This window comes from Equus asinus, chromosome 3 (genome assembly GCF_041296235.1).
Source record: "Equus asinus isolate D_3611 breed Donkey chromosome 3, EquAss-T2T_v2, whole genome shotgun sequence".
In the NCBI taxonomy this organism is placed as follows: Eukaryota; Metazoa; Chordata; class Mammalia; order Perissodactyla; family Equidae; genus Equus; species Equus asinus.
This window is the reverse complement of record NC_091792.1, coordinates 61,708,699-61,735,914: the sequence shown is the minus strand read 5'-3', so window position 1 is coordinate 61,735,914 and position 27,216 is coordinate 61,708,699. Positions and strand designations below refer to the sequence as shown.

The window sequence follows — 27,216 nt, the reverse complement described above, 5'->3', positions numbered from 1 at the left end:
ATCTGGTCCTGGATTTTTATTTTTTGGGAGGCTTTTGATTACTGTTTCAATCTCCTTACTGGTTATTGGTCTATTCAAATTCTCTCTTTCTTCTTGATTCAGTTTTGGAAAGTTGAATGATTCTAAGAATTTATTCATTTCTTCTAGATTATCCAATTAGTTGGTGTATAGCTTTTCATAGTATTCTCTTATAATCTTTTGTGTTTCTGAAGTGCCTGTTGTAGTTTCTCCTCTTTCATTCCTGATTTTATTTATTTGAGCCTTTTCTCTTTTTTTTTTGGTGAGTCTAGCTAAAGATTTGTCATCTTTGTTTATCTTTTCAAAGAACCAGCTCTTGGTTTCATTGGTTTTTTCCTATTGTTTTTTAGTCTCTATTTCATTTATTTCTGCTCTGATTTTTATTCCTTCCTTCTACTGATTTTGGGCTTTGTTCATCTTTTTCCAGTTCCTTTAGGTGTGCTATTAGATTGTTCATTTGGGATTTTTCTTGTTTGTTGACATGGGCCTGTATTTCTATAAACTTCCCTCTTAGAACCACTTTCGCTGTATCCCATAAATTTTGGCATGTTGTGTTTTCGTTTTCATTTGTCTCCAGGTGTTTTTTGATTTCTCCTTTCTTTTTCTCATTGACCCAATCATTGTTTAGTAGCATTTTGTTTAATCTCCACATATCTGTGGCTTTTCTGATTCTCTTCTTGTAGCTGATTTTTCGTTTCGTTCTGTTGTGGTCTGAAAAAATGCTTGGTATTATTTCAATCTTCTTAAATTTATTGAGACTGGTTTTGTGGCCTACTATGTGATCAATCCTGGAGAATGTTCCATGTGCATTTGAAAAGAATGTGTCTTCTGCAGTTTTTGGATGGAATGTTCTACATATATCTATTAAGTCCGTCTGGTATAATGTGTCATTTAAAGTCAATGTTTCCCTATTGATGTTTTGTTTCAACCATCTATCCATTGGTGCAAATGGAGTGTTAAAGTCTCCTACTATTATTGTGTTACTATTTCTCCTTTTATGTCTGTTAATAATTGCTTTATATATTTAGGTACTCCTATGTTGGGTGCACAGATATTTACAAGCGTTATATCCTCTTGTTGGATTGTTCCCTTTATCATTATGTAGTGCCCTTCTTTTTGTCTCGTTACAGTTTTTGTTTTAAAGTCTATTTTGTCTGATACAAATATTGCTACCCCAGCTTTCTTTTCATTGCCAATTGCATGGAGTATCTTTTTCCATCCCTTCAATTTCAGTTTGTGAGTGTCTTTAGGTCTGAAGTGTACTCTTGTATAGAGCATACATATGGGTATGTTTTTTTATCCAATCAGCCACCCTATGCCTTTTGATTGGAGCATTTAGTCCATTAACATTTAAAGTAGCTACTGATAAGTATGTACTTATTGCCATTTTGCTACCTCTTTTCTGAGTGTTTTAGCAGTTCTTCTCTGTTCCTTTCTTCTTCTCTTGCTCTCTACCCTTGTGGTTTGATGGCTTTCTTTAATATTATGTTTGTATTCCTTTCTCTTAGTTTTTTACATATTCCTTATATGTTTCTGGATTGTGATTACCATGAGGTTCATATATAATAACCTATGTATATAGCAATCTATATTAAGTTGATGGTCTCTTTAGTTTGACTTCTTTCTAAAAACTCTACTCTTTTTTACTCCCCTCTGCCCACATTTTACGTTTTTGATATGTAACTTCTTTTTTTGTGTATATAACCATTACCCTCTTATCACTGAAATAGGTAATTTTAGTACTTTTATCTTTTGACCCTCATATTATCTTCATAGGTGGTTGATCTCCTACATTTACTGTATTTTTGCCTTTACCAGCGATTTTATTGCTTTTTTTCTTTGATAATTTTCTTATTCTTATTTGTGGTCTTCTCTTTCCCACTTAAATAAGTCTTTTAGCATTTTTTGCAAGACCAGTTTCTTGGTATAAATTCCTTTAAATTTTGTTTGTCTGGGAAACTCTTTATCTCTCCTTCCATTCTTAATGGTAACCTTGCCGGTAGAGTATTCTTGGCTGTAGATTTTTCTCTTTCAGCACTTTAAACATATTGTGCCACTCCCCTCTAGCCTGTAAGGTTTCTGCTGAGAGGTCAGATGATAGCCTTATGGGGTTTCTTTTGTATGTAACTTGCTGCCTTTCTCTTGTGGCTTTTAGGATTCTCCCTTTATCTTTAATTTGGACCTTTTAATTATAATGTGTCTTGGTGTGGGCCTCTTTGGGTTCATCTTGTTTGATGCTCTCTGTGCTTCCATACCTCAATGTCTGATTCCTTCCTGAGGTTAGGAAAATTTTCAGCTATTATTTCTTCAAATAGATTCTCTGCCCCTTTGTCTCTCTCTCCTCTTTCTGGGACACCTATAACACAAATGTTAGTGCACTTGACGTTGTTCCAGAGGTCCCTTAGACGTTCTCATTCTTTTTAATTCATTTTTCCTTTATCTGTTCAGCTTGGGTGACTTCCTCTAGTCATTCCTCTAGCTTGCCGATCCGTTCTTCTGTATCACCTACTCTGCTACTGAGTCTCTCTAGTGAATTTTTCATTTTCAGTACTGTATTCTTCGTTTCTGATTGGTTCTTTTTCATATTTTCTAATTCTTTGTTGACGTCCTCACTGAGTTCATCCATTCTTCTCCCAAGATCAGTGAGCATCCTTATGAGTTTTCATTTGAACTCTTTGTCAGGTAGATTGTTTATTTCTATTTCATTTAGTTCTTTTTCTGGGGTTTTGTCCTGTTCCTTTACTTGGAATATATTCCTTTGCCTCCTCATTTTGCCTCTAAAACCCTAATTTGAAAAGATATATGCATCCTCTTGTTCACTGCAGCATTATTCACAATAGCCAAGACTTAATCTAAGTTCCCATCAACAGATGAATGGATAAAGATGTGGGGGGGGTGTGTGTGTGTGTGTGTATATATATATATAATGGGATAATAGCCATAAAAAAGATGAAATCATGCCACAGATGGACCCTGAAGGTGTTATGCTAAGTGAAGTTAGTCAGACGGAGAAAGACAATTACTGTATGATTTCACTCATACGTGGAAATAAACAAACACAGATACAGAGAAGAGATTGTGGATACTAGAGGAGAAGGGGGTGGAGGGAGAGCATAAGGTACAGGGGCACATGTGTATGGTGACAGAAGGAAATGAGGCTTTTGGTAGTAAACACAATGCAGTCTATACAGAAGTCAGAATACAATGATGTACATCTAAAATTTATTTAATGCTATAAACCAATGTGACCTCAATAAATAAATAAATTTGGATAAATGTAAACTATTAAAAAACAGATTTGCTAATTGCTTCATTGATTTTTTTCTTCAAAAATAAGAATGTTATGGAAAGGGAATGAAGAGAGATTTCCGGGAATGGGCTTATAAGAACCAAAGTATTAATGCTCACTCATTGGTAATTTATTACCAATTAAAATTTGTAATTACAAAAATATTTTTAAATATATAGATCCAATAAACAGTCACACACACACACACCTCCTTTAAGCTATGAAGAAAAGCAACTTTTGCTTTCTCACAAAAAGTAGCTTTATTATGTTTTTGCTTAAAGCTGAAACAATATTACAAACTAAAAAGGATCAAACCTTTTGCTTGCTATTACTTTTAAATGAGTGGGAAGATAATGTGTGCCTTCAAATTAGACTTCTAGGATTTAAAACTAAAATCTGAGAGCATAATTATTTTTAAGATGGCATTTTGTTTTCAGTGATATCAAATACAAAAAGTGCTCTCAATTTTTCCCAGGAACAGAAAGACCATTTATCTTTCTGTTCCTGGGAAGATGTATTTATTCAGGGCAAGCTTCCTCGCCCATGTCAGAATAGGAAATTTAACAGTACCAAAGAAGAGAAATGGTGATAAAGGAGGCGGAAGTTAGAAATAAACACATCGCACACAAACATTTAAAGAGGGTAAATGTTATGCCCATCTAGAAAGTGGGTACTCATTTAGAGAATCAGAAAATAAAATTTAAAAGCTTCTTGACTTTATAAGTGCAAAATTATAAGATTAATTCACCCAACACCAACAGCAAAAGTCACTTGGCTGGGTGAAAGCACTAATACCAAAGTAAGACCTACACGCCTGAGGGTTATCAAGCCTCCACCTCGGCCAACGAAGTTCTGAGAATTTCTCCAAGCTGGCTACAGACCTGGACTTGGCTCACTCCCATGCTTTCTTTGCTGCTATAATCACTGAGGCAGAAATGGTCCTTTCTAAACGTGCCAACAAAAATTTCCAACAATCAGTGTTACCTTAAGAAAAAAAAAACCAGTCCTTACCTTATAACTTCATGACTTACTTTATAGTCACTGCTTATAAGAAAAAAATCCAAGACTCCCAAAGCATACTGTATTACCCAAATAGGTAAAGTTAAAATTAAAGTGATCTCACATTTTTTAAATTAAAATCTACTTTATGGTAGGGAATTCCAAATATTAGGATAGTCACCAAAAACAACATAGAGGCCCTTATTCACAAATATCATTTGAATTTTTTTCATGCCGCCTAAGCATCCCATGCTTTCAATTGAACTCAGAATTTGTATGGATGAATATAATGGAGAGAATACTTGAACTGCCTGAGGTGTTTAAGAAAAAGTATTATCCTCACAGGAGAAAGGTAAAGGTATTTCATAAAGGGAACTGGTTGATGACTATCAATGCCAGGTGGTGAAAAAGCTCGGAGATCTGGAGAGCTGGTGGGCTCAAATGAGAATGAGGTGGAAGATTTCTAGGGTTGCAGATAATAGTGAGAAAAGCACACCCAGTAAACAGTGAATGCATGGAGGTAGCATGTCTGCTCAGATAAGAAAGTCTTCTAAGGAATTGTGGGCAAAACCCAGGTGGCAGGGCAGCTGGAGAGGAGAGCTCCTGAAGTGAAAGACCCCAGGCAGGTGAACGGCGCAGAGGTCCCCTGGGCCAAATGGAACTTAAAAGAATTTTGATTTGGTTAAATTCAACCAGAGTAGAGATAATCTGTAAGAATCTGATGAGTTATATCTTTTCTACCTTGTACTCCAGCCTCCAGAGTAATATTCACTTGGCCATCAGATCACATTTCAGAGAGTAGAATGGGGAAAAGAATGACAATAATTCTCTATTATATTGCTGACCCAGCTAGCTGGGCATGCCTTCCACACTGCTGTTCTATTTGCTTCGTTTTATTCTGATAATATATTTTCCTTAAAACATAAAATGTTTAGGACATATGAAGTCCTAGAAAAGTAACTTCTTAACTTCAGATAGGTTATAAAAATCGGTTACTCTGCATACCCTTTTCTATCAGTAATTTCTTCTCTTAGTGACCTAGAGCAGCTTTCCTCAGCTTGTTCTAAGAGATATAATACAATGAATAGTATTTTGTATTGGGAGCCACAAAAAATGATAGTACATAAACAGATGGTTTTTCAAAAAGAGGTGTCCACAGCCAAATAAGTAACAGAAGCTTTGGAGATATACCATGTTCATTGTTACATAAAAGGCTCGAAGAAGGATGCAGTAAAAAACAAACTTGCTATATAATTATGTGTTTAATCTGATGTTTTCCAAATGTATCTGAACATGTGACATAACAACCATCAGCCCCCTCCCCTCCCTTTCCCCACATCATCTATTAACACCATCTGTTGTTCCAGGAACACCTTTTGGGGGAACCCTGCTCTACAGCAACGTTGACTGACAGTAAGAACCAACTGGAAGAAGCAGCACCAAAGTCTGAACTCAAGGTGACCATCTCCCCCAACCCCACCACAGCTCCCCTGGGTCAATCTGTAGCATAGGAAAGCAGAAAACAGCAAGAATGCTGCTGAGCTGAAGTCAAAAGACCTGTTTTTTGTCATGACACTTATTAGTCTGAATTTTCAACCAAGTTATTTTAACCTCTCTGAATCTTCCTGGTACTTAATATCTGCCTTGCCCACCTCTCAGGGTTCGAGTGTCTAATGATCTAGAATGAAACAATGTTGAGACTGTATTCTCTAAACCAAAAGCTCCATAAAAAATAAGGCATTATTATTATTGTTGAACCACTCCTTGTCTAATAAGAAGGCTCCAGTTTCACAGTACAGACCTAAAGCATTTAGCTCAAACCCATCAGGTGGAGCTTGAAGCAGCCAAAGGGGTGCTTGACTCATCTCAAAGTTTTTTTTTTTTTTTTTAAGATTTTTTTTTTTCCTTTTTCTCCCCAAAGCCCCCCAGTACATAGTTGTATATTCTTCGTTGTGGGTCTTTCTAGTTGTGGCATGTGGGACGCTGCCTCAGCATGGTTTGATGAGCAGTGCCATGTCCGCGCCCAGGATTCGAACCAATGAAACACCGGGCCACCTGCAGCGGAGCGCGCGAACTTAACCACTCGCCACGGGGCCAGCCCCGATCTCAAAGTTTTGAACACATGGTTATAGGAGGCAATATAGTTGTTACCAAACAAACCAAACCAACCTCTCTAAAGACAAACAGGACCTAACTCATGTCCATTACTGCAGTTTAGGGAGGATAAGAAGACCATTCTTTTATTCAAAATAAAAAGAGAACCTCGGAATCAGAGATTTAGAAAAAAAATCTAAGCATAGATGCCTAGGACCAAGGAACATCTGCAATTCATTTTTATTTCTAGTGCTTCCTCATCATGACAAAAAGCTCCCAAATCATCTTTTGGTATTTTCTAATAATTTGAAGAAAAATTATTAGAAATTTTCTGATAATTTGAAGAACTAACAGCATACTTTCAGTCACAGAAAGAAATTCATGATAATTTCTTTAAACATTTGGTAATTAGGAAATTTCCAAAGTATGACAGTAACTAATGTCCTTTCAGTTTCTGATGGAGGGAAGAAATCTGCAATTATATACCAATGTCAGAAAAATCTCCATCATCCTACTAACGCACTAAAGTATAAAGTTCTAAATGACAAATTAAGTCAAAACAACAACTGCTACTTTACTTAATCAGAAATAAAAGCAAGCATTTTTAAGTAGAGAAAAACGTAAAGTATTTGCCTTGATTTTTCAGGAATAAGAGCTATACTAGAAACTAAGACCAGATGGCGAGACAGAGTCCATTCTGGATTTGTCTTATCAACAGATGTGCTTCTGAGATGGCTGTACGTCACATGTAGGCTTTCTTTGAATACACTGATCAGTCAAACTTCTGGAAAACTTAACTGAAGTTCTCCTGGAGCACATCTGACCTGGGTAAAGTTTGCTAAATGACCATTAAAGTGTGCGCGTGTGCCATTGAAATACTGAGAGAAGCATAAGTCTCAGCCTCAAGGAGTTATTGAAAGTTGACTTCCATGCCCCCTCAAATCCATTTGCCTTAAACACAATGGGAAACAAGTCAGAATGAGGTATTGTGGCAACATATTACTTTTACCAGTTTTTAACTAGCACATAGTTAGAAAAAGTCAATATGAAGGCATACTTTCATTTGATATATATAAAAGAAAACAGAAAGTGGAAACTATGAAAGCAGAGAAAAATTATAATTTCTGGTTATCAACCAAGCTTGTAGCTAGGACTCCTGATTAATAAAAGTCAACCAGGCAATTCAATAGTTGCTGTATATAGGTGGTATTATAGGACATTAGTTGCTGTATCGGTGGGTATTTAGGAGAAATCTTTTGGCAGTAAGCTGGTTAAAATAAAATCCTTCCGCATCCTCATCAATTGCTTTTGCAAGTCTCTCAAAAGGGGAAAGCCACCCTTTCCAACTTCAGAAGACGTGGATTCTGTCAAGTCTAATGGCCTAGTCTGTGTTTGTGAAACTACACACCAGTTATCTGGGGGCTTGTTAAAAACGCCTATCTCTAGAGTCCGGCCAAAGCCTAAAATATGTGTTTTTAATAAGCTCACCAGGTGACTCTTGTGCCTGCGAAGAACTGGAGTTGACAACTGGAGGCAGGGACTAAATTACTGCTCAGTAGCGCCTCCTAGTGTCAGCTTCTCAGAAAATACTCAGTTGTCCCAAATTATGCACAAGAAGCAATTATTCGATACTGGAACAACAATGTCATACTGGAACCCAAATCTTCAGTACCAGTAGTCAGAGAAGAGGCTATGCGCTTACCCTAGTGGGGATTAGGGATTATTGCTGATGCCTCAGTTACATATTTTGCCTGTACATCATTTTCTGCTCTCTCTCCCTAAGAAAAGGTGTCCCTTCCATTGCATGAATTCTAAGAAAGTGAGAGTTTGTACCCAAACACATTTTTACAGAAAAGAAATTAGAGATGAGGACCCTTCCTACTTTCTTAGAAAACTGATAAGTATGGAATGACATTTAAAATTTATTTCAATAAAATACAATATTTAGAGAAAGGTCTTCAATTTTTTTATTTCAGTACATTTGAAATCTATTCTACTATATTTGGAGAGAAGAAATAAACTACAGAAACTGGTAGACTCAGTTAAACGTATCATAAACCTGCACTTATGTTTTATACTATTAACTATATTTGAATATGAAATCAACGTAAGGTAGTCTTAGTAAAACTGACAAGACTTTAAAAGGTGTGTTCAGGCCTGAAGTGTCTCCGTGTTGGTGCTTTTACACTACAAGATGAACAGTCCCCTCCAGGCCCCAGAGGCCTGACAGTTGCTGGGGAGAAGACGAATAGACATGTCTGCTCCTGTTTCATTTTCTCCAGCCAGGCTCTGCTATTCACCTTACTCCACATTCTATAGCTGCCATAGAAGATTCTAGTTCATTTCCCACCACATCTGCCTGGCTTATGAAAGTCTATCTTTGACAAGGTCTGAAATGCACAGGTGAGTACCTAACCCGGAGACAGCATGCAGAGTACAGTACAACCACTCAGGCCAAAGCCAAGTGGACAACAAACCCACAACTGTCCAACACCACCCATCGCCCGTCTCTCAGTTGGGGTGCAGTGGACAAAACAGACATCTACATGCATCTGCATGAGGGCACATGGCATCTGAGCAAGCAGCCACTGGCCACAAGATAAGAAGGGGCAGCTGGCAGGGGATCAGAGGGCAATGTTTAAGGTCTACGGATTTGAACATGGCTCTTAGAAATTTTATTGGGCAAAGTAGGTTTTTTCCAAGTTAGGGTGACTTCTGATGAAGCTGAACAGGGAACTTGTTCTGAACCAGGGTCTAGGTTAGGCCTTGCTGTGCTATTTGTCACTAGCTGACTCCCGAGGCTCAGAAAAGTTAAATTTCTATCTAAGGTCGCATGACTCATCAGGCAAGACTCAAGACTGAGACCCAGGTGTGTACAAAGCCTGGACGCTCCCCACTATCCTACACTGTTTTTGCATTTGTTACTTCTGTTCTTTAAAAGTTTTGTCCTTCTTAGTTTTGGTTTAAATTACATTTTTCTATCTGCATTGTCACTTATACAAAGTGAGACCCTGGATACAGGAACATTACCTAATAAGAGTGTGATATACAGAACTTGGCACAGGTCTTAAGGTTTAGAGAATGCTTCGACGCTGCATGTGTATAAACGCACCTGTCCAATTCTAGGGTGCCCCTGTTGGTAAACTGCACTGATATGTTGCTGCAGGGGTTTACACAACGTCAATGATAATTATTTTGTGGTTCTTTCACTGAAAGTCCTGTTATGAGTAAATTGGGTTTCTCTTGGTCATGGTTAACTAAAACAACAGAATGGAGTTTATCTACCTGATCTGGTTGAGAATAAAGTACAAATTCTTAATGTTACACTAGTCTCAAGAGAAAAGGACACCACACTCTTCTCTTTGCTTTCCCACAGCCTCCAACCATATCACTCGACCAAGGCGCTTACCTAGCAGAATCCATGTAACTAAGTATGTGGATGGCAAATCTGGCCCAACTTTCCTCTCCACCTGCACGGGCAGATCCTAAGTTTGCATAAGACAGTCACTACCTTGCGGGATCCTTGGCATAGGTCTCTTCAGCTCTACATTTTATTATCACAAGCTCAGCAAGGTAGAGATAGATATATTCTATGTACATACTGCTACTAAAAAATGCAATCCTAGAACACATAAAAACTTGAGTAAATTCTTCCTAGTATCACAGATTAATCACGCCTAATCTCACAGAGAGAGAAGTAAGGTGGGAGTAAACCAAGGAATGGGCTGGATTTCCAGTGATGGCTTACAAAATTGCACCTCAAGTTCTATTTCTCATATGCTAAAGTAGGAGAAAATGAGTATGATTGGGGTACTTGCTTGTACTTACTTTCTATCCTTCCAAATGAGGCTCTGTATACTGGCTTTATGCCTAAGTGAGTCTCAAAGAAGCACAGAGCAGGTAAGTGGCCAGATAAGTGGTATGGTGTCCTCATGCAGAAGTTAAGACTGGAATTCTCTCAGCCCAGCCCTGTGGTGGTCAAGTTCAGCTTCTGTGGACCTCAGTTTCCTTTCCTGAAAGTCAAGGGAAGGCCCAGATGGTCTTTTTCAGCTTTGAAATTGTACAACTTGCCCAAAGTCACACTGAGGGTTGAGTGACAGAACTGGAACTTGCACCTAAGTTTTCTGGCTTTTAAAACAATCAATAGTCACTGAACTATGTCAACCCACTTCTAATAAAATAGAACTTCTATTATCATTCTCACCCGACTCCTGGACACTCTGAGCTTGTGATCAGTATGTCAGAAATCCTAACTTCTAGGTGAATGAGTTTGTCTAAAAGATAAAAGCACTTCTATCATTGACCATGGATATCATCATAGCCCCAGGAGAGACTGCTGCTCACAGACCGAAAGTGGTAAAGAAAACATCAGAGCATGCACAAGAGCCACTGAAATAAGGCCAACTTATAGTACTGTTCCTCCAACGGGAAAGGGAAGTAAAAGACATACTGTATGCTTTATGAGTTACAATGGTGTCCTACCGATAAACTGAAAAATATGCGATGAAGATAAAGCAAAGAACCCAAAGACTTCAAAGAAATGAACACACAAAAAGGCAGCTCGGGGGATGGAGGAGCAGAGGAACAAGATTTAGAGTAATCAAAAAACTCCTTGGAACAAGTCATAAATCCAGTAACCTCCATCTCTGAGGAACTCCCTCCTCCAGAACGTACAGAATAACCTCAGGAATAAGCTCAGAGAGTTGCCAAACCTCTGTGAGTTACTCACACACTAAAGAATTCCCTTGGAACTTCTCATTCCACATACAAGGGTAAACTTCACTCTATGCAAACAACTTCCACTCCTGGAAAATCTGTTAAATTTGGATTTTGCAGACCTGGGATAGCCTGGCATTCCACTTCCTCATCCTGTGATAAAACAACCTTTTTTTTTTTTTTTTTTTTAAGGAAGATTAGCCCTGAGCTAACTGCTGCCAATCCTCCTCTTTTTGCTGAGGAAGACTGACCCTGAGCTAACATCCATGCCCATCTTCCTCTACTCTATACGTGGGATGCCTACCACAGCACGGCGTGTCAAGCAGTGCCATGTCCGTACCCGGGATCCGAACCGGTGAACCCCGGGCCACCCAAGCGGAACGTGCGCACTTAAGCGCTGCGTCACCGGGACAGCCCCAACAACCACTTTTTGAACTTGCTCTCATTCTGGGACTGCTGTCTCTTGGCCAGAACCCAAATGATGACAAAAATCTATCAGTTCCCCAACATTCTTAAATCTTCTTTCTTGCTTGCTACTCCCAGACCTAGCTTTCCCAAGCAGTCAAAGGAGACTGATGAGAGTGGACCCAGGAGGAATCTGGTACTCTACTGTGTCCACACCTCATGTCTGTCCCACGCGATCAGGACGATGAACCATAAGTAAGGAAAGTGGCAGACCTCCAAGTGTGGGGGGGTGAGGTGTGCAAAGAACAGGGGAATTATACTCTGTGAAACAATCAAAATACTACTTTCTTGGGGCAATTAACTTTCGTCCACTTTTATTCTCTCTCTGCTGGCTTCCATCCCTGATTTCTATTAATATTAATATAGATGACAAGAAGACTTATTGAAAGGATTTAAGGAAGGAGTAAACTAGGACATATTAAGACAAAAATAAACCAGGCACTAACAACTTTGTACTTGAAGGATGACCACAACGTTTTGAACCTACCATACAAAATAAACCATTCTTCATGCAGAGCTAAATAAATGTTACAGTATGTTATAATTAGTAGATTCTTTAACAAATTTTGTATTATGAAAACTTTTAAATATGCACAAAATTAGTGAACCTCCAATATTCCTATCAACAATTAACAAGGTTCTGCCACATTGTTACATCATGTCTGTGTTCTCTGCATTATAATGTATTTTAAAGCAAATCCCAGGAATCAAGTCATTTCACTCCTACTTCCTTCAGTATAGGTCTCTAAAAAATAAGGAAATTTCCTTACACAATCACAGTGCCACTGGCACACCTAACAAAACTGACAAAAATTCCTTGGTATCCTCTAATACATAATCCATAATCAGATTCCTCAACTGTCTCATGTGTATCTGTCTTTTTACAGTTCAAATCAGGTCCCAAACTAGGCCCAGATACTACATCTAGCTACTTATATGTCTTAGGACCTTTCTATCTACAGCCCCCTCCCCAACCCTGGCAATCCCATATTTGTTTTCATGTCACTGACTTATTGCAGAAATTAGGTCAATCGTCTTAAATAATCTTCCACATTTTTAATGTTTTATTTATTTGCTTAGGAGGTCATTAAGCTTGTATCACCACATAATCTATTTTCTGTGAATGAGTTACTTCTAGAGACTTGATCAGATTTAGGTTCAACTGTTTATAGCAAGAATACTTCACAGGTTCACACTGCATATGTCAGGTGCACACAAGGTGTGACTGTTCTATTTTTAGCATTACTAACATTGATCCATCAGACAGTAGGCTCTTTATTAACACTGAAAAATACTTTTTCCTGTTGAAATCGATTTCCATAGATTACTATTGAAGTAAATTTTAAGTAACTGTTGATAAAGTGGATAATATATAGGATTGTTAGTAGTAACCAGAAACTTAACAATTCGTATACATAGTTATCAATTAAGAAGAAGGAAAATTAACCTGCAATTAAAACAATACACTTGGCTCTCATGAGTATTAAAAAAGTTCAATCTATCTATCCATTTAATTATACTAACTAACTCATAGTTACCCAGTTTCCTAGTGAGCAACTATTGAAGACACTGAGCCAGGGCCTATGAAGGGACATGAAGTCATGGCCTTGGTCCTAGGTTAGAACAGTAAGACATACACTATTAAAAAGATAATGAAAGAGACAACAAGCTAAGGCGGCACACAGTGACAAGCACCTTCAGACAGATGCAGAGTTCGGTGAAGGGGAAGACCGTGGTGAGAAAGCCTTTCACAAAGACGTTACTACCACGCAGGCTCCCTGAGAGCAGTGATTCTTGTCTGTTTTGTTCACTGCTGCATCTTGAGTGCTAGAAGAGCGCCAGCACAGAGGCACGTTAATAAAAATCTGCTGAATACACAAATGAGCCAGGATGTTAATCACCAATGACTGTTTGATAAAACTGTGCATTCCTTCTCTTCCTTCCTCAATGCTGGGCAGCAGGACTCGAGCTGCCTTGGAAGGACTCAGGCAGAAGACAGGGTGCGGGCAGTGAAAGTGGAGGCAATGGTGCGGGGAAACTAGGATGTGAGAGGACAAAGGCTGTCTGGAGCTGGCTGAGACTTGTCTTACAGATCAGCGGGCACAAGCATCTGGCGCAGAGATCAGGGCAGGCTGGTGGAGGGTCTAGCACACGGCTCAGGGAGCGCACATTTGTTGGGTCCAGGGGACGGCTGAAGCAGGACGGTAACACTACAAAAGAGAGATTTTGAGAAAACAGGCCATAATAGGATGCCCTGAAAAAAGGAAAAACTGCGGTCAAGGAGACTAGTTAGGAGAGTAATTCAGGGGTATTAACAATTGAGGGTGCTAACAATCAGGATATTGGTAAAAGTGGCAAAGCAGGATGAATGCTATAGGTATTAAAAATACAAAATCAACAGGAGTTGATAACGGTCTGACTCGATATGAAGGTCAAAGGAAAGTAAGAAATCAAAGATTACAATCAAGTTCATTATCCAACTATGCTAGTAAACCAGATACACAATGATGGAAACAGTGCGTAGTGCTTTTACTTTTTTTCCCTACAGCTCTGGTAGGTGCTTAATCCATTCATCATCATCCTCACATGAAGTGACCCCACTGATGCTTCAATCTAAAACTCAGGACTAAGAAGTTAAGGCTTGGCTCAAGGTCACAAGGGTAGTTACCAACAGATCTAAGACTGAAATGGAGATACTCCTGTCACTCAGTTTAACTTGAACGTCATAACTAGTTTCCATTAATCTTTCCCAATAGTAGTGCAATTATGATTTCTAAGAAAGGCAAACCTGCAGTAGGGGAAGTCTGTCTCTCCTGGCAGGACACGTTGCATTCTTTCTGTGGGAGAGGAAAATGGGAGCCAGGAGCAAGATGTATGACCTATGGCTTCCTGCACTACCTGCTTGGAGAAAATACAATAGAGCAGCTTGCTGGCTGCAGGACTCACACCCCAAAGGCTTCCATGTCAGGGTAACAATGTATATTTCTGGAGTCTCAGAGCATTTTCTGCAACCCACTCACACATTTCTATAGGCTAAATTAGGAACTGCGTATTTCTACGATATGCTTTAGACAACTGAGGCGCTCAGCAAATTGCTTGTGCTTAACTCACAGGAAGAACGAACACCAGAGCTCAGGGAAAGAAGGGAAAAGACAAACAAACTACCTCCTTCACTTCAAAGAGGGGCTTCTTCAATCTCATTTAGGATCGTATTGCAAAGGTCTGAGTAGGAGAAAGCACAAGGAGGAGGAAGGGGAAGTGGTGGAGGGGCAGGAGGGAATATGCCAATGTAGGAGAGGAAGTCCACAGGAGAGACCAGGGATAATTTAAAATTTAGATTATTTCTAGGCCACTTCTGTTTAAATACATCTTATGAGGAAGTAAATCTGAGTAGCAAATAGGGTAAGTTTTTGTTTGTTTTTTGTTTTAAAAAGGGAATAATGCTAGGGCCAGGATCTAAAACAACACACTCCCCGTCCAAGTCTTTTGAGATAAAATAGTCGACATTTTGAAATAGACAGATGAGAAAAGTTTGTTAAATTTTTAAACAAATTTTTCTTTTGATGTGAAACAGTTTTATCTTAGTGTTTCTAACCTTCTTTCCTTTAGTAACTATTTGCTGAATACCTCTGTGCATTAGGCCCTATCCACTTATAGAACAGGGAACAACAGCCATTCTTCCCTCTAAAATAAAAATGTGTGGCACTGCTGGGTAGGACCTAAGTTGCAGCTGGAGGGCAGGGTGAGATGCGCCCGTGACAAGAGGGAGGCCAGAGGCTGCAGTAATGATCTCCCTACCCCATCCCCTACCAGGCCCAGGCCATGTCCCCTAAGCCAGAGTGCCTTTCTGGAGAAACTGAACCCCACCAAAGAAAAGACCTCCATATTCTGACATCAGGAAGGCTCCCCAAGGAAAGGCCAACTCACCACGATTGCTCCACAGCAAAACTCACCATTTGAGCGGTGCTGCCCGTGCAAACTAAGCTCCCAGTCAGCTGTTCACTGACTGACTCTTAAATCAGAGCAGATAGCCAAAGAACATCAGCCTAGGGGAAATTCACCAACATGAAAGAAACAAACCAAAACCAAGAGAAAAAAGGAGCTCAGAGGAAAAAGAGAGAAAAACAATCTGTAAATCTCATAACATGACTCATTCCAAGACAAGAGAATACACTAGATCCATGAAAGAAGAACAAGATGCTATTTAAAAACAAGTAAATATAAAGGAACAGATGATAAGAAACACCTCTTCAGAATTAAAAATATGAGGGGAAAACTTAAAATTTTAATAGAAAGGGTGGAAGATAAACTCAAGAAAATCTCCTCAAAAGTAGAACAAAGATGTAGAAAAATAGGAGACAAAAGATAAGAAAAATCTGAGGAATAATCCAAGATGTCTACCACGTAACCAATGACTTGAGGAGAAAACAGGTGAAAAAAGTCATCAAAGAATGAATAAAAGGTATTTTTTCAGAACTGGTGGAGGGACATGAATCTTCACATTGGAAGGCCCACCAAGTGCCTGGTGAATAAAAACACCTAACCAGCTCACAATTCCACACGATTTTAGAAATTCAAAGATAAGATCCTAAAAACTCCTGAAGACAAGACAAAGAAAACACATATGTGTAAAGAATTGAAATAACAACAAAAAATATCAGAAGATAGTAGAGTATCTTCTTCAAAATTTCTGAAAATTCTCAAAGAACTGGAAATTCTGAAAGAAAATGATTTTCAACCCAGAATTCTATGCCCACACAATCTGTCATGATAGCAGGATGGAGATTTTCAGATCGGTACCCCTTCTCAGAAAGCTGCTAAAAGACGACTGAGCAGACACAGGATTCAGAACAGAGAAGGTAAGAGGAGAAGGTGGAGGGAGAAGTCTAGGACAGGGGTGGAGCAAACCGAACGGCCAGGCCACAGTGAGCAGGAAGAAGGGGGTACGAGGAGGCAGTCTCCTGGGGAAAAGACAGAGCTGGCAGATTATCCAATATGCTTGACACTGCAGGAAGTTTTATATAAAGAAGCTAGTAGAGAGTACAGAAAAATTACAGATATACATTTTGTTCCCCACCAGAAGACAATGCAAAATTGTAAAAGGTAACGTAACTATAGTATACTACTTGGCTTAGCAGGGAACATGACATTTACATAGTGATAAAAATATAAACACCAAATACCAGATTCACTAATAATTATAATACAACAGTATTTTGAGTGCTCAGCAAAAGGCCTTAAATCCTACCTCACCAAAATAGAAATCCAGAAAATGTTAAAAATTAACATAGCAAGAAAGTCAATGTAAGATATTTAAAAATAGGAAGATAAATACCATATAATCTAAAAAGAACAGAACATGCCATAGAGAGCAGACTTGGGAAGTGAAGAGGTGAGAGGTATGATTGAAGAAGGTTGTTCTTCCTGCTGTTTAATGCAGCTTAATTTTTATTTTTTATTTATTTTTTTTGCTTTATTTGCTTTATTTCCCAAACCCCCCCAGTATACAGTTGCACATCTTAGTTGCAGGTCCTTCTAGTTGTGGGATGTGGGACACCACCTCAACGTGGCCTAACAAGCGGTACCATGTCTGCACCCAGGATCCGAACCCTGGGCCGCTGCAGCGGAGCGCGCGAACCCAACCACTCGGCCACGGAGCCGGCCCCTAATGCAGCTTAATTTTTAAAATCTATGTGCATATATTACTTTGATTAAAAAATAACAATATTTAGTAAGTTATCACTATGTGCCAGGCACTGTTCCAAATGTTTTACAGATGACATCATTTAATTTTCACAACAATCCTATTAGGTGATGCTATTATTATCCCCATTTTAAAGATGAGGAAATTAAAGCACAGAGAGGTTAAGAATTTTGTCCAGTATCTCACTGCTGGCAAGTGATGGAGCCAGGATTCACTCAGGCATGTGGATCAGAATCTGGAGACCTTAACTTTGAAGGAAGCCAGAAAATTTAATTTCATAAACCATTTTGGAAAAAGTTATCTGATTTTCACCTATTGATAAACCTAGACAGTCAACACCAATCATGTTAACAGACGTGAAAAAGTAGAAAGCATTTATTTTCTCCTATCTAAAATCCTATATTTCTCTATCAACAACAACAACAAAAGCAGCCTAAACAGCAAAGGCAGCAGAAAGAAAAAGTTAGAAAAAATTACAGTCACACAAACTATAGTTAAAAAATGACTAAGTTTCCTTGATATATGAATTTGTTGGAAAACCATTTATCAACAGCCTGTTTCTCTCTAGCAGAGTCCCTCAAGCCGAGAGCCATGTCATTCCCCTTTGACTGATTAATTAGCCAATCAGGGGACATTTTTCATTGTGAGGCATGATGGTTTACTCCAGCTAATGTTTGGTCTCTAATGGCAACATATTAAAGCCAACTCGGCTATTTTAGCCCTGTGGAGTGACCAAAAGGAAAGGATAGAAGATAAATCAAAAGAGCTCCCTTCAGTTTCCCTTCACTCCTTAACAAAACCCCCAAGGAGCAAATGGCTAGAGGAAAGATCCTCTACCAATAAAGAGAAAAAACAAAGAAAAGAAGCTGGAAATGCCTTCAAGCCAAGTGGGATCCTTTCCTGTTTCTGAAGAGCAATAATTTATCCTCTGTTGATTAACAGACCACTGATAGAACAGGCACCAAAAAGTCAATACCTAGCTCTTCTTCCTTTTATCAAAAGCTGTGCTCAATAGAAAATCTAGCCCTGTAATGCTTCTTACTCACTTGGAATGATTTCACCTGCTCTCTGAATTAGAAGAGGCCAGCGAGTAACCTGCTCTCAGGCGCGACACACCCATCTCCACTCAGGCAGCTGCCCACTGTGCTACAAGTTCTCTAAGCTTCTTATCCATCCCTGTGCCTTTGACAGGCACCAAAGCACAAAGAAGGAGAAGTTCAAAGATCAGTGGATATTCACATATCCAGGAGACAGGAAGCACATCTTAAATATGTTTAGTAGATGCCTAGCACACTCAACAAGATGGGTCTAAGCAGCCAGTCTTTGCTATGCAATTCCACACTTAAGCACCCAGCTTTCCCACCCCCAAATAGGCCAAAGATTACAAACTAGCAGTCTGTGTCAGAAGAGATCACAAGCACGTTTTACTTGTCCCGAAGATTTGTCCCCTGCTACCATCATCAACATCATCATTATTTTATGAATCTTGGATACTTTCAGACAGGATATGTTTCCCTGCTTCTCAGTTGTCTTAAACTCAGACTACTTACACATTTACAGTCATACACCTGGACCCAATCAGCATGTGAGTTTGAGATGTGGGATAAGCTGTTGTTCACGATATGTCTTCACGTTATGCCTTGTCCACCCAGAGACCCCTGCCCTTTGGGCCTAGATCAGTTACCAATTCTTCTCTATAGCTTTTCCTGACATCCCCAGTAAGAGTTAATGGCTCCCTGGTCTCTGTTCCCACTTCAACAAATGAAGTTCACTGAGAACCTACTCGATGCCAGGCATGGTGCTAGAGGCTAGAGAGTACAAAACTTGCCAACCTTACAGGGGTTACTATCTACTGAGGGAAGAGAGTAAATAAGTAAACTATTTGGTACATCAGATGGTGATAACAGCTATGGAGGAGAATAAAGCAAAGGAGAGGGTACAGAATGTCAAGGTTGTTGTTGTTCTTATTGTGTTTTCAATTATAAATAGGGTAATCAAGGAAGACTGACTGAGATGACATTTGAACAAAAATGCGAAGGGTGGGGCAGAGGAACCACCAAATACTTAAACCTGAGGCAGGAGCGTTCCTGAAGTACTGGAGGAACAGCAAGAAAGCCAGTGTAACCAGGGCAGAGTGGATAAGGAAAGAGCCAAAGATGAGTCAGGGCAGCAACCGTGAGTGTGGGTGTGAGTGTGTGTGTGTAAGTGAGAGAGAGAAAGAGGAGAGACGGGGAGGTCATTTAGGACTTTAGGCCATTGTAAGGAATTGCCTTTTACTCTGAGTGTGACAAGGAAACTTGGGAGGGTTTTGAACAAAGTAGTGACATGATCTCAATTACATTTTCAAAAGATCACTCAAACTGCAGTGGGAAAAATACACTATAGAAAAGATTCTATTAGACTCTCATAGAGAATTTATTACATAATGTTCAAGATGTTTATACATCTATCCCCCCTAGCAGAGGACCATGAATTTCATGAAGGGGGCCAAGTCCTATTGTCCTTGTAGCTTCAGCGATAAGAGTAATAATTGAGACACACTAAGTACTCAATAAATAATTATAGAGTTATGGTTAAATTTTTAAAACCTTTGAAGTTTTTCCTGCTTTTCCATTATTAAATAAGTACCGACACACTATATTTATTGTGGAGGAGGACAACAACAGAACTGTACATCACCTGTAAGACAATTTCTTTTGTGTCTGGCATCAAGAATATTAATAGAAGTGAAGACCATACTAGGTACAGAGAATCATCTTGTTGCAAACTTAATATCCTTGGTAAACTATTTACTATTTGTCTTAGTTTGCATATCTTCAAGGATGTTATCTTGCTCATATGGATTTCAGTGAGAGGAAAGGGTCGGATAATGGTCTGCCAGTGCCTCCTAAATGACCAGTCCCTCTTAGATACTCTCTTAGATATTCTCTTAGATAGCATTTGATTCCACTAGTAAATGTCTCCAGAAGTTAAATTTTCTATGACCTCTTGATAATTTGTACTGTCCACTCCCTCTTTAAATGGGAACAGTCCTTATATGTAACTTAATCTCTGAAACTAACATTAAAAATCTATTTTCTCTTTCTACTGTTAAAATGGAATCAGACTAATTTCCAGAATGATGACAGAAATAGTCCTACCTGGTGCAGGGACATAAACGAGGTGATCTTAAGGGTCTTTCTGTCCCTTTACATAAACAAACAGACTCTAAAGGTACTAAAATACTGTAAATCTTTTGGGAATAGGGATAGCATCAAATCTATTTTGAAAATTTTATTAAATTCAGTACCATCATCTCCATGGATACTCAACAAATGATGATGATGAAGAGCTTCTTTAAAGCAACATGTACTTTACACTCTAAACAAATACCTATACCTCTACCCAAAATTGTACAGGACATCATAATAGAAGAAAGCTTACTGCCTTAGTCATTACTTATCTTAAATACTAATTAAAACAAAATTGATATGCTAAGAAGTCCTCTATAATTGCTGTAATGGCAAAATGACAACAAAATTTTCACCTTCATCTCCTGGATAAAGAACCTAAGTTGATAAAGCCAACATTGCCCAAGTACATAAGAATCAAGAAGAGGAATCCAAGTAATGTGCTTTCCTTTGTAGTCTAGACAAATGTAAAACTTCAAGTCAAATACCATTTCAAATTAAGTATTTCACATGTTCTCTTTACTCCAGAATCAGGAACCTTAGATTTGGAAGGGTTCATATGCATTTAGTTCAGACTCTTAGCTATTATAAGAATTCCTCCAAGAAACTAACCATAAGGTACATCCTATAGCTGGCCAGCTTTGCCAGCCCATGCTGCTTCCTTTCTCTGAGTAGAAATCTTTCCCTGAATTTCATCCATCAGTGCTAGTTCTTCCTTATGAAACATATCAAACAAATATGCCCCTTTTCTAGAGGACCACTGAAACCAATCAAACCTTCAAAGTCAAGATTTCTCTGCAGTTCAGGCAGAATTTCTTAATTGTTCATCTGCTAGTTCCTGTGCATAACATCCTTGCCAGATACCTTTGTCCCTAATGCTATTCTCTGAACGCACTCTTTTAAAATATGGCAGCCAGGCCCGAATCGAACAGTTCAAATAGTCAGTCACCAGTGCAGAAAACCAGGAAAAAGCCTGTTGCTTTCAGCATGTAGGCACAGTCCTGCTACTGCAGCTCAAGCCTGCATTCAGGATAGCTGCCTTACTACATATTTTGACTTAGGTGAAATCTGTGGTCAGGTCACATGCCCTTGCCTCTAATTTAATTCTCATCTAACTGCTATCAAATTAGACCTTTCCAGAATTAAATGAGATTTTACTTATCTCCATAAAATTTCAACTGTTTAACTTTGGCAAAATGTCCCCACTTAGAAAGATTATTTTGAATCTTTTATCAATGGTTAAAATGATGACAAGAATTACTGAAGTCATCACTCCATGCAAAAAATAAACTTTAGACCTCAAATATATTATTTGGCTTGTTTGTGAGCTTAGTTTAAATTTATCTCTAACTAAAAGGTTCTTCAGTAGAAGATTACTTTAGCAAACAATAGGCTGGGAGAGCAGCCGCAGTTCTGAAGGCTGATACCCAGATCTGGAGTGAGGACGGAGGGCAGAGTGATAGAGGCTGCAGGAAGGGGCAGACGCGAATTTGAGTCTTCAGCCTGTAAACCATTTACAAAACTCCATCTAATTCATGAATAGAAGTTATTAACATGAAAATTCAGAACTAAGGAGAAATAGCCTTCAATTCAAAGACATTTCAAGTAAAAATTGAAATCCTTTTTTTTCCCCAGTGATCTTCCCTATGAGCTACTTAGGGCAGTTTACAGAACTACAAGAATGATCCAAAATACCTCATGAATTCAACCAAGCAAAAGAGAAGGGTCTGCTTGGAAGTTAGTTTTCAGATTTGACAATCAGCAAGAAATAGGAAAGAAAGGGGATTCACGGTAATTGATGACAAAGGGACACAAACCACAAAGAAGTCATGCTTCGGTTCAAAAAGTAAAAGCCATCAGAAGAATTAAAGGAAAGTGATCATTAATTGGGTATCCTGGGAGAGTATAAGAAATACTCACAAGGTTTCTAATTCAATCAGGTTATAGAGGCAAAGAAATTGACAAGTATTTTGCCAGGAGCCTAGGCCAGAAAAATGTTGTTTAGAGAAACCAAGTAGGAATGAATGCTGGCAACATGTTCTCAATTCTTGATACAGTTTAGGAGTATTTTCTCTAGTGATAAGCCTGAATCAGGAAACAAGTTGGATAGAGGAAGGAAACTGGGAAGGTGGGGGAGGGAAAAAAATGAGAGAAGGAAAAAAAAGGAGTATCAGGAAGTTCAACCAGATAGAACTAATGGAATTTGTTTTTCAGTGTCTCCAACTCCTCTGCAAACTAAGTGAGAAAAGACACACACACTTGTACCCACATCTCCTGACAGGCAGTGGCCGGCACAAGTGCCTGCTGCAGCTCTCAAGGGGCTCCAGTAATTTCAATATATTCGATCATTTCTTTGTCTCCCCAGAAAGTGCATACCTCTCCAATTTAGGTGCACTCCAATCCAGTTATTGCCTTCCAATTTATATAGCACAACGATGAGAGGGAAAGGAAGGACTTGGAAATTAGAAATGTACAACCAACCATTCCCACACAAAACAGTTTATTTAAAATTTTCTGAGTAATCGGTAGTTTGTGATGACTGTTCATTGTTTAAGCAAGTAGTTTTGAGCAGCCAAATTCAGCCAAGGAAACAGTGTCTCTAGGAGCATCTGCAGCTTGAGGGAATACTAAGGGCCAATAAAGTCAGAGCACAGTCCCAGAGGAAAGAGGAGTCTTTAACTTCTACAGCAATGAAATGAAAAACAGTGGAGCCCATGAAAAACTATTCCAGTGAAATGCAATGTCTGAAAGCCAATTTCTGGCAAATGCGATTGATTTTGAAAAACATCTAATGGCATAAGCAAACATTCACCCAGTCATCCTTTCTCAAGATACACCAGTGGATTATACTTGGCATGGGATTAAAAATTAACTGATGAATATTTCCTCCTCTCAGAGAAGAGAAAGTTATTTATTTATTGATCAAAACGTTTCAAAGGAAAAAACATTTCAAATATCAACCATAAGTTATACAAACAATGATTTTTAAGATAAGTAACAATTAAGTACATTTTTAAAAAAGTACAATGGGATTTCAATTTACTGAATCTCTACCATGTGCCAAGCACTGAATCAATCTTATGCTGGGGACCCAGAAGTGAGTCAACGCGAGTCCTCTCTCTTTAAGTAGTTCCGTGTACGTGATGGATGAAAAAGTCCACGTGTGAAATACAGTGGATCGATTTCTTCATTCGATGTGTAAAGGTCAGAGAGAGGATAGAAGGTGTAATTTAAATTTCATAAATGTGTCCTAGACATCTTGGGTTTAGCTTGGACTGTTGTTTTGTTCTGATGTTATTTTCTTTTATTTCTATATGTTTATATTCAAGATAATTAAGGAATCAGATTCTTGCTTGGCAGTTTGCTCCACTACACAATCCAAGGCTCACTTCTACTATCCTCACAGAGAAAAAGTTCATTTTAAATGATCTTTTTTTTTTTGACTGGGAAGAGATATTTTGTTTGTTTGTTTGTTTTTGTGAGGCAGATTGGCCCTGAGCTAACATCTGTTGCCAATCTTCCTCTTTTTTGGCTTGAGGAAACTGCCCCTGAGCTACCATCTGTAGCAATCTTCCTCTAGTTTCTATGTGGGACGCCCCCACAGCCTGGCTTGATGAGCGGTGTGCAGGTGTGGGGTCAATGCCCAAGCTTCTTTAAATCTAGATGCAAAGACAAGATCAATATCAGCACCCCCGCCAGAGCCCCAGAGAGCTGTGACTGCTTTAACATTCACTACGCCATGGTTTCCGAGACTCTTCAGGCATTTGACCTCCAGCAGCACCTTCGCCTTGGCAATGCCAGACACGAACGCAGGCCAATGTTGCTATGGGGGTCAAGGGAGGAAAAACAAAGCAATATTCCTTCCAACTGCGAACAAGAGCCAAAAGAGATTGTATTTTCAAACAAATCTGATCAAAGGCCTCCTGCCCGTGGCTACAAGGGCTGTTGTAACTAACACAGTAAGGTTTCCTAGCAACAGTTTATTCAGGGAAGGTACAGGTGTGCCTCAATGAAAGCAAACTCTATATATGAAAATTCACAGGTATGTAAAATTTAAGAGTGACTGCTTCACAGAAAGATGTTTTATTTTATGTTTTAAAATGCAATTAGATTTAACTGCATAAGTCTATCTTATATTCACATGCAGCAGGTATATGTGGAATATAAAATACTGCAGAGGCTCTGTCTGCTGAGCGTGGTACATGCAGCACAGCATGACCAGCAGCTTCAGTATCAGCATCACCTGGGAGCTCCTCAGAAATGCAGAATCTTGGGCCCCACCACACCCTCATGAAGCAGAATCTGCAGTTTTACAAAATTCCCAGATGAGCTGTGTACATAGTAAGATTTGAGAAGCCCTGTCCTGGGCAATATTAGTGACGCTGACACCAGAAGCTCTACAATACGGTTACATATCAGGGCTTCTACCAGGGGTTCTCAGTCCTCACTCCTTATCACCCATTAGAAGAATCACCTGGGTAGATCATCTGGGTAGGCTTCTTTTTTTTAATTAAAAATTTTTTTTCTTCTTTTTTTTAATACCTATGCTTGGACCCTAACTCCAAAGTTGGACTTAATTGGTCTGGGGTGGAACCCCGGCGCTCGCATTTTTCACAAAGCTCCTTAGGCGATTTGAGTGCAGGTGTTGTGGAGAACCACTGCTACAGATCAAGAGCTTCACTCTGTTAGAAAACCGCCTCACCAAACAATCAGGATTTTAAATGCATCATCAGAAGAAAACATTAAACTAGAATGAGAGATTAAGATGTCATGGAAATAAATCTTGCACAGAACACAGAATTGTATCAAGGTTGGTCTTCTCTAGACCAATTGTACCAAATCAGACTTCCCCTGGTCTAGGACAAGGGAATTGTTTCTGAAGCTCCTCAAATATGGGCAAGTTGCTCACTTTAACATGATCATGAATGACTACATCAAATAGTGTTGAAAAACCTCGTGGCACGTGACACCAGGAAGCCCTCAAATCGATGTCTGCCAGAGGATTAAAAACTTCGAGTCTCCTACAACAAGAAGCTTTCCTGTGCTCACCATGTAAATTCTTCTAAAGTTCTACCAAAAGCCCATAGATAATATTTCCTTCCCTGATCTGTTCAACTGTAAAATTTCAAAGGTGCTGGAGAAGACGAGGGTTGGAGGCAGTAGGGGTTGGCAGTAGGGAGAAAAGGGAGGATCAAGTAATCCAAGAATGCAAGGATTTGGAAAAGTCAGAGCCATGGAAATACAGGATGAGAGGGCTGGAACAGAAAGGTTTATCGTCAGAGGTCTGGGGTGGGACATGGAGCTGATGCAAAAGCACAGGGTGTGGCCATGAAAGGGGGTTAGGGCAGAGCAGAGGTGACAGTGTCCCTGAGGATACTGAATGTACTGAGGATGGTCAAGGGAAAGGAGTTAGAGAGGAACACCGAGATAAGTAGATGCAAAGTCCCTAGGGAACAATGCGGAGGGCCTGCCTGATCCAGGTCACACAGTAAGGACAGAGGGGCAGAGGTGTGACCAGAAGCAGGGCTGTCTGATGGCCCCCGGCTCTTTCCAACAGCCCCTTGTGAGTGAAGACCAAGTACGGCCTGATGTCAGAACACCTCCGCCCTCATGACCCACGTGTCTTTGACATGACTCAGCAGAGACCTCCAGGCACTGCCCTTCAGCAAGCCAAGGGGCCCAGGGCCTGCTTCCTCTGTCCTCACTACTAAAGGGGTAGGAACAGAAAAGTGTTAAAAGGCTAGGAATTTAGTCTCAACCTGAAAGGAAATCACAAGACAAAATTTCTAATAACTGGTAATTCTAGTCTTTAAAAAATAACATTAAGTAACAAATAGCCACCATCCTTGACAAATTTCTGTCAGTCTGGAGAAATGTCAGAAATAAATGAAACACGTCTTTTTTTGTTCTATAGTCACCAAGGGCGTTGGCTAGGAACCAATAAAGGAACACAAGTATGACATACCAGACTAGCTGAGTAATAGTTGTAGCAACCATATATTCCAGATTTTTGTAGACAACATCAATTTTAAATATTTTTTGCCCCATTATCTCCAGAAATACATATTTCAAAAATTCTAATCTTTTGACATCCAAACTATATCCAGGGCTGTCTTTTACAGTTAGAACTGACACCAAAAATTTTGTGCTATATTTAGCCCAATTTAATAATTAGATTATGAATTACAGATTCATCCCATTTAGGATGTCAGTGGGTCACCCTATTTTTATCTTCTAGTTTTGAAACTAACAATATTGTCCAATGGAGGAAGTAATACATCTAAATCCCTTCCAGATTCTCAGTGCTGATCCAACTGTGTCTCAAAATGCTGTTAAAATGGAAGAGACCAGCACTGGTGCACGCATGTGATCATCTGCCTCCCCAAGCCATATTCCAGATAGTTATGCTTTCTGAGCAAAGCAAACAAAATCGCTACATGCAGTCTCCCTCTCTCACGGAGACAGGAGAGAGATTTCCCCTTTGAATATCAGCAACAGGCATTCTTTCCGAATTCAGTCCAGTTCTCACACCAGAAAAAAACCCAGATAACACATATCCTTTTCAAGATTTCTTATAAAACATATTATCTACCAACTATTATTATTAAGAGGATCCCATTTAGACTTTGCATGAAGCCTCTAAAAGTTTTCGGGGTAACTTTGTCTGAAAAGTACTATCAGTAACAGATATAAACTGTTTTATCCACAACTGAAAATCAAACAGTGTTGAAACAGAATGTGTCAGGGTGCGTGGCTTACTA

The 27,216-nt window shown here is 39.2% G+C and overlaps 1 protein-coding gene across 3 annotated transcripts in view; it reads right to left on the bottom strand.

Annotated features, from left to right (window-relative positions):
* The window catches only part of PINX1 (PIN2 (TERF1) interacting telomerase inhibitor 1), a 92,243-nt gene that overhangs the window by 36,374 nt on the left and 28,653 nt on the right, over positions 1–27,216 (bottom strand). The window contains exon 7 of one of the 3 annotated variants that reach the window (XM_070505104.1): positions 23,900–24,278. The exons of the other annotated variants lie outside the window; for them this stretch is intronic. Coding sequence (XP_070361205.1) covers positions 24,039–24,278 — 240 coding nt within the window. The 3' untranslated portion in view covers positions 23,900–24,038. Of the gene's footprint in view, positions 1–23,899; positions 24,279–27,216 lie in introns of those variants that run through there. 3 annotated transcript variants of the gene reach the window in all.